The sequence below is a fragment of the Lepisma saccharinum genome, chromosome 10 (genome assembly GCF_977018435.1).
Source record: "Lepisma saccharinum chromosome 10, izLepSacc3.1, whole genome shotgun sequence".
NCBI lineage: Eukaryota > Metazoa > Arthropoda > Insecta > Zygentoma > Lepismatidae > Lepisma > Lepisma saccharinum.
The window spans coordinates 17,767,918-17,776,829 of record NC_139238.1 but is presented as its reverse complement, the minus strand read 5'-3'; the positions used below and the strand labels follow the sequence as shown (position 1 = coordinate 17,776,829).

The 8,912-nt window shown below is 38.7% G+C and overlaps 1 protein-coding gene across 2 annotated transcripts in view; it reads left to right on the top strand.

Moving 5' to 3' along the window:
- The first annotated feature begins 128 nt into the window (after positions 1-128).
- LOC145993800 (uncharacterized) overlaps positions 129-8,912 on the top strand; it is a 206,120-nt gene continuing 197,336 nt past the window's right edge. The window contains exon 1 of one of the 2 annotated variants that reach the window (XM_083129610.1): positions 129-412. In XM_083129610.1, coding sequence (XP_082985736.1) covers positions 232-412 — 181 coding nt within the window. In that variant the 5' untranslated portion in view covers positions 129-231. The remainder of the gene's footprint in view (positions 413-8,912) is intronic. The other variant, XM_083129611.1, reaches the window with a different exon arrangement.

The window sequence follows — 8,912 nt, the reverse complement described above, 5'->3', positions numbered from 1 at the left end:
TTACGTTAGTAATAGAAAAATGACAGTACTTCAACAATTTCAGAGTAGACGAACACGTGAGTGAACCAATGGGTGTTTTTCTTCGGATTGCTGCGTTCTCTTGTTCTTGTCCGCCATTACGTCATGCATCATCTGCTGTTTCGCGCAGTCCCACGAGTTCGTCGTTTCAGTAACGTGAACGTGTTTGACTGGTCTAGTTCGTGTTTTGTGCTGTTATGTGCTCGTGTGACTATGTCGACTAAACCTCACGGAAATCGTAAGTTTTATGCATTACCGGATGAGTATCCTTCTTCTGCAGGACGAAGCCTTGCCTCTAAAAATCGTACAGATGCCTCAAAACTAATCAAGTACATAGACGATAATGTTATTGGGAAGGATGCAACGTTTGCTGGACCCTACGGAAGGCGAAAAGGCAAGTTTTTCTTTCAGTACTAAGTATAACCATGTGCACTAACCATCAGTTGTAATTGTCTTTCAAATGATGAGTTCAAGATAAGTTTGTTTCTGTGAAATTATAACATGGCAAGTTCAATACTCTTTCATTGGCCACTGCCATGCAACTGCACTGCATATAATTTGATGTGTGGTATGCTGCTTCTGTGGTAGGGTAGTGCGTCGACATAGGTAAACGTTACGCAATAAAACGTAATACGTTTCAATCAAATGAGAATTGACCTAACTTAATTGATACTTTGGACTGGGGCATGAATAAAGAAAAAAAAGGGTATGACTTAAGATACGTACACCCAACGGCGAAAGAAACAGTAGGGAATTGTCCACCACCATTTTAATTCGGTCTGTATTACACATTGTGATGCCAATGAATTGAAATACTGATGTCAATAAGCAGAGAACAATGCCTGCTTCGAACCAACATAGTTTCAGTCCTTAAAACACAGAATGTAGAAGAATAGAGTAATAAAAAAAGCGGTGGACACTTTGCCTACCATTATCTTTGCCGTTGACTGTACATGTTTTGATGGGTGTCATTTGCAAATTGCCACTTTAGGAACGAATTGGGTTGGGAGTTGGTTTAGCCAAGCCAGCCTCCATGGCGTAGCGGTTAGTGTAAAGGGAGTCGAAACTGAGAGTCAGTCAGTCTACCCTTGTAAAACTTGGTGTTGATCAGTCAGTAAGTTCAGTTAATTCGTATCGTATTCATGGGCGTCCGGAAAGGGGGCGTGCTCCCCTCTGGAAAATGAAAGTAAACCAAAAATTATGTATTCACACATATAATTTCATTTTAGCCACAATAATGTGTGTTAGTTATTGCATGAACACGATAAATTAAAATTTAAGCAATGCTTTTTTAGGGAACAACTCTGTTTTGGGGGAAAATGTGCCTCCCCCCCCCTGGAAAAAAATATTTTCTTTCCCCTTCCTGGGAAAAATCCTGCGGACGTCCATGATCGTATTCCAGCAAGTTAACCGATGGGAAATTGTCTGTTAGAATTGATATTTTACTACTAGAATCCAAGGAATTGATGGTTGGTTCTATGAGTTGTTGAAATTCCAAAAGTGAGATTTTTGTCCGACCTTCAGAGTGGCCTAAAAGCCATGAATAAAGAAACATGGGCGTAACTTTGGAGGGGGGATAGAACTTGGAGCTTGAATTGGGAAGGGGCAAAATCGGAAAGTTTTTCCATCTAAGAAAAGAGGGTCCAGGACTACTTTACTAAATAACTGTTAAATTCGAGAAATCATAAAAAGATTATTATTTTTTTCTGTGTTACTCGGATTCCAGGGGGTTAAGAAAAATACCATCAACTTATATATTTGAAAATTTGGGGAGCAGTGCCCCCTTGTCCCCGTCAAATGACGCCTATGAGAAAAACTATTTCAGTACATGGATGAAATGTGGAAAATGTAGAGAAAACTATGACAGATATTCACTGTTAAAATAGCGAATAATAATCAATTTACATTAAAATGTTTTTAACATGGATGGCGCAACGCAAGCACCCACCCAAAAAACCTCTGCCCACCCAAACAAATTCAAGAAGTATTAAGCATTTTTAAAAATTCTTATGCTTCAATAAAATGTATATTCTTGTCTTGACTCGTTGCATATTTTTCTTACGAATATTGTCGATACGAGAAACGCTCAGAAGTAATCATCCTGTACGAAGTTTCGCTGCCTTTGGATTTACATTAGTTTACCGAATAAGTTAGCGAAAATCGTAGCAAAATATGGTAATGAATATTGATTGATTTAGTTTATGTTACTTCTCTTTTTGTGCCACTTGTGGTTAATTTACGAAGACGGGGATGATGATGACATGATGAAATTGATGAATGGACACTTACAAATAACCATGCCGAGGTTGGGATTCGAAGCCAGGACCCCTTGCATCGTAGTGCGATGTGCTGACCACTCCGCCACGTGGGCGGATAGTAAGGATTAATACCTATTGTTTGTAATTAATTATATTCTTTATAATTAATTATATTCCATATTTAAAATTTGAAGCTAAAGACTTGTCATCGAATTAACACTTCTGTGATTACAATTATGTACGTATTACAATATCTATCTACAGCGAAAGTGCACTTTTTCGAGGTGGGAGTACAAAATCATACAGGAAGAATATCTAGAAAAACCGAACAAATAAATAAAAATATCTTCACATTACTTCCATATAGTATGAAACATAACTTTGATTCATGACTAGGCTTCTTTCACATACTATTTTGGATGGGTGACTTTTTTCGCTCGTGTGGCAATTGTCAGTAACTGAAACTGTTTCCAAGAGTGGGAACAAGATAAACCTAATTTGTATGAAGGTAAGGTGTGAACAGGAGAAGAATTGTTACATAACTACAATGATCAAATTATTTTTCCCCCTCCTAACTTACTAAAACGTATTTGTTTTCTCAAATTGTTTGTGTTTGTTTTTATTCGAGTAAAGTTTATGCAGAATGAAGAAAAAGTACTTTAAAACTTTTCTAACAGGGATTAATTAAATAGAAAATACAGGCGGCTACAAGTATCAATTTGGAACACCCCTATGAGCCAAGTAAAAGGATCATTCATTAAGCTTGAATGAAGAAGCAGTGCTCTTTTCAGTGAAAAGCTCGTTATTAAAATTGTATATTCAAAATCATTCATTTGAATTTTGGACAAAAACCAAAAAGTATTCACTATTGTTGGGGATTAAACTTTCGGTCACCATCCTTGAATGTTTAATGTATGGGGCATACAACACTGTATCGCAAGAAACAACAAGTGATTTCATTTTGGAAAGTACGTCAGTAGTAGCAAATAAAGGCGGACGGTTAAAAACTTGTGCAACTGTAAATGTCGAATTTGGCATAACTTGCTTTCCGAATATAAAACGCTAAAATTATATTTTAAATAGTTTTGCTGCTAGGTTGCTTCACTCCATGAAGCATTAGGCCTCGTTCCTCTCCAAGGGACGGCGCTAGTTTCAGACACATACAAATACTTCTTATAGCCGTCGGCGTTTGTAAAGAATTTGTTCCATGTTTTTCATAATTGTCGCATGAATTAAGCAATATACTCTAATCTGCCACTACTCTGCCTCGCTTATCTCTGGAGCAGGGAACGAAAACAAAATCTCTGTAGTAACGCTAGACGGCTCGACCAATGAACACATGAGCGGGAATGGGATTGCATGGAGGGGGCGACTGCAGTTATCAGCCTTTCCAGCAGCGTGTACTGCTTCGCTCTGCCCAATCATCCCCCCATCTCTTCCGGTACGTGCGACCTTGAGACAGCGTATAAATGTCTACCTTTCTTCAACGTTACACCCTGGATCGTATTTTGCAGACTAACGAGGCTCTGGCGTATGTACTCACATCCAGTATAATCCCCTGTGGACCTTGTTTTGTGATCTGCCCATGTGTGTTCGTGACTGTCCTTTCATCTTATCACAATTCATCTTCGCGATTAGCCAAATGTGGAAGAAAACCGAAGTCAAATAAAACAAATCGATTAATCTAATATGATTCGTTCAGCTAATTAAGTATAGTCTATAGAGTCTTTCTTAGTTGACAGGAATAAGACAAAATATCCACTTACAGAGCGAAGTACACCGTGAGCAGTTGAATGCAAGTCATGAGCAGGAAGATACACTAGAAAGGTTATGTCACGATTCACACAGGAAAGATAGGAATGATAGCAAGGCGGCATTACAACAGGTGACGACATGGAGTCACTTCCTACTCTTGCCTACATTGGAGTAGATAGAGGAAAATTGAATCAGAAGATTTAGGAAATGGATTATCCGTGCGCGAGCATGCATATGTGTCAAAGCGATGAGGTGGGAGGTAATACAAGCAGAGGAAAATGGTAGAAAAAGATAAATACGACATACAACAGCAAAGAGAGAAGGCAAAAAAAAAATACAAAGGAATGGAGGAGAGGGCGAGAGAATACGTGTTTGTGAAAATCATAAATTTTATATCTGTCCACCCTAATTTATCAATATTTGGCTACTGCCCACCCGGTCAAAATTTTCTGGCGCCGCCCTTGTATTTTAATATTATCTTTAATATTCAGTTTTCATATCTATGGCTTACCACCACGTACAGTGGGATGCACAAGTATTGCTGGGCAAATTGTCCATCGCTATTGTCGTTAATCTTTCCCTTGAATCCTACATGATTTTAAGGGGTGGATTTTTACGTATGCAGGTGTAGAGGTTGTCAGCAGCTTGCTTGGCGCTTTGTTTCAATTCTTGCGTGAAACAAAGAGGATATACACAATGATGGACAATTTCCTTGATAATATAATACTTATGCAGTCCACTCGACGAACATTTCTGGCGACGCCAGTGTAAAGGAAACAGAGAAATCCTGGATGCACCAGAGTATAGAGCGCACCCCTTACTACAGTGATTGATCCACACACCGCTAGCACCCCCTAACACCCTCCAAAATTTGTTCACATCCCTAAAAATTTTCACAAAGGCCCAAGTTATGGTCATTTTGTCCTTAAATATACCCTTAAACACAAAGTTATACCCTCCCAAAAGAAAAAAAAATAGATTTCTGGGCTTTTCGGTATGGAATGAACTTGAATCGAAACTTGGTTTGTGTTGCTGTTTTAAGTCCACTTTATGCACAGTAAGGCTAATCGGGACTGGACCTACAGTTTAAAGTGGGATCCGAACCACTTGTGCCTCCACCGGGTATCGAACCCGGGACCCCTTGATTACAAGGCAATGACGCTACCACTGCGCCATGGGGGAGGCCCCGTTTGAATCGAAACTGTTTTGAAAAAGTATCTCAATGAAGCAGAAAACACGATGCTACTATATCTCCCAGTTTTCATATTACAAGCGAGGAAAGTTAAGGTTGCGCGACTTTTGAAACACACTGTGTTAATGCATTCATCCTTACAACCAGGGACGGCGACAGGGGTGGGCACGGGTGGGCGCTCCTGTGCCCACCCAATCAAATCCACTATAAGTACCTCGTGTACTTAGAGATATGTGAATGTTGCAATAAATAATTGTATTCTGGTGTTCATTACATGTATATTTTACTAATGAATATTATCTATACTAGAAATGTTCACATATCATCATTTCATAAAAAGCTGAATTCACTTTGTCATGAGAAAGCAAAAGGAATTACTAGAGATCTTGAAACAAGAAAACTGTGACCAATTGAATACTTCTATCATTAGAAGCAGCTAGTAGGCTTATGCAGGGTATTGTCAAAATGAGATCAGGATTTAGGGGGAGCTTGAGGGCTGCAGCTCCGGGCCTTCACTGGGGAAAGAACTGCTTTGAAAAGTACCACATAATGAAAAAATTAGGTACTTCGGATGTGATGAAAAATGTAGAAATACGTATAACTAACCACCTCATGTAGCTTGGCGAAAAGTTATAACTGAAACTGTAGGGGGGATTGGGGTGAGGTCTTGGTGTTGTAAGCTCCGGGTCTTCACACATATATAAATCCCCGCATGCGTATGATTAAAATGATCTCTAAATAAACAAATAAAAACCTCAGCGTTGCTTACTCCAGCAATACAATAAATTATTTCGACTTTTTAATTAGGTCTACATTGAAATTCCAAAAGTGTCTCTTTCTTCATTTCATTGCAATTTTTATATTTATATTTTATATACCTGTCATTTTCAAATATCTACATGGTAAAAGCAACAGAATTATTGAATTGATAATGAGTGGGTAATTCTATTTAGAAATCCTAGTTCCACACATAAATTTTGCCTATCAATTACGTAATCATGCGATTTTTCTTGTGATTAACTTGCTTAGAATTAAACGAAGGGGTTGGAAGGAAATCCTTGTTTTTAGGGCGTCAGAGAACTAATCAATCACGATGAGGATGGTTTAAACTTTAGAAGCATCAAAGGTTTAGCCGAAAGGCCAACATAATCTGTAAATGCAGATCAAGTAAAGAAGAAAAGGTATGTCACGAAGTATCCATAAGAAAATTTTGTTTATTTGTTTTCAAGTCTAATTTTATGTTCAGATAGGCTAATCGGGACTAAACCTACATTTTAAAGTTGAGTCCAAACCAGTGTGCATTGTGCTTCCACCAGGGGAGGGGGCAGTAGAAACCAGAACCTCTTCATTATAAGGCGACAACGTTATGCCATTGGAGAAAAAAAATATACAAAAAGAACTCGCAGGGAACGTGTTATATTATCACCATAAAAGATTCGTTCATTTAAGAGGGTGTATTGCCAGAGACAAATATTTGAGACTTTCAGTGTTCAGAGTTAGCTGCCTTGATCCAACAATGAAACACTGTGACATTGAAACAACCAACTCAACTTTCGAAGTAGTATAAACTAACCAAACTCTACTTTTGGAAGAATAAGTTGTTGCTGATTCGACTGATTTTTTCTATGTGAAGTCACTTTCTGCTAATGGCGACAATGAGGTTCAATGGTGATGAGATGAAAGTGACGAAGGGAGGAAAACAAATACACGCAGACACTGAAAATACAACCCCCCACAAATTATTATTTTGACTGTGGTTCCAGGCGGCAGAGACTCGTTCGTCTGCAAGATGATGAAAGTTTCCAGGGTATACTGCGCAGGATAGAGGTTGACATTAAGTCGTCTGTGAAAAAGAGATGAATTACCTGGTATGGTGATCAATTTCGATGAATTCCTTGTGTCCAAAATCACATTCTACAAAATGAAAACTATTTGTTGCCTCAGTGCATGTGTTCATCTAACCATATGTGTATTACTTCTCCCGCACGAGTAACGAAGACTTACTTCATAAAACGAATAACAACTTAGCTCACAGATTTTTCAATGTTACTTGATTATTACTTTTGGGCGATATTTTGTCAAAATAGCCTTTCATGAGTCTGGGGATAATTTATGGAGAATGAACAAAGAATTGTTTTTTACGTGGGTGTGTGTTTACATTCCCAATAAGACATTAATTTTAATCCAACTATTCAGTGGCGGTGATTAGGACGAGAGTTCTCCCCGCCACATTATGCCACTTGTTGCACCAGCACTATGGCCTTTGATGCTAAAACTTTTCTACCAAAAAAAAGTAAACTGTCCTTGCCCCCAAGTTTTGGCACCCGATAGCCGTTACTGCAAATATTCAGATATATTTGTCAGTTGTAATAACCTTGTAAGCCAAGAAAAGTGATCAATAACCCCCAAGTTTCAGTCAAAAAATCATATGATGAAAATAATATGATCAGGAATATTCATTTAATTACGAAAAAGTAATTTAATACTTCACCATTGTCTACCATCACAATTTCTAACACTATCGCCTAATATATAAAGTGGAGTAGGTATGTGCCTTGTATTTTTTACACTTGAAGGACAAAATGTGATGCAACCAATTCACATTTATTTCACTACATTGACATGAAGAAAAGAGTGTGATTAGAATGTATGGCTGCGCGCACACAAACACTTACCTTGAAATAATTGTGTCCATCGGAGATAAAGAAGAGGAACAAGATGCGAGAATAGATTAGAAAAGAAAGAGGAAAGAAACCAAACACACACACACACATACATGTGATGTGTTTGTGCATGGCAGTTAAGAATGGAACGAGAGAAAGTGAATGGGAGAAAGAGGTAACAAGCTGAGAAAGAAAGATATAAGAAGGCATTAGGAAGTAAAACAGAAAAGATGAAAAGGAAAGGGAAAAGGAGTGAAGGGAAATCGGGAGTATAAGAGAGAAGGGGATACATATGCATGTAAGTCGTACATATATGTCTCACATGCATATATATATACACACACACACACACCTGCCCACCCTAATCTATCAATATACAGCATCTGCCCACCCGGTTGAAAATTTCTCGCGCCGCCCCTGCTTACAACTGAAATTATATTGTAAACCTTGTGGACTGGAGATCGGCGGTGAGTGGCACGCTTGAACTCGTAAAGACGCCACTGTCAGGTGTAGAGCTTTAAAGTCTACATGAAGTTCTTGAATAACGAATTTAATTAAAGGGCATAAACCCCTGACCTTGTCGTTCGAGCAGCAAGCGACTTGCAGCACTATGCCAAAGTTACATATTAATTCAAGTCATGCCTCTGAATGTAATTATTTTCTATTTTTGAGGTTGGCTTTCGAGGCACATTATTCACAAGCACGTTGTCAGAGGTGTTCCCGGCTTTGTCTAGCCAAATCCTTAGTGGAGTCTGATGGCAGGTCAAGGACAGTAAGAATTTGTTTGAACGAATCTCTGATGAGTTTTCTCTCGTTTTGTACTCAAATGGAATGAGTTTTCACGAATTTGTAATTCTTATGTATATATTTTTGTTATACTTCCCTTTCCTGTCAAACCCGATGGTGGTGATGGTAATCGGGTGCAAATGATGAAGGGACACTTGCAAGGAACGCCCATGTCCGGTGACGTGATCCAAAGTCGACCACACGTCATCGGCCATGGAGCCAGCCGACCAGTGGCTCAAC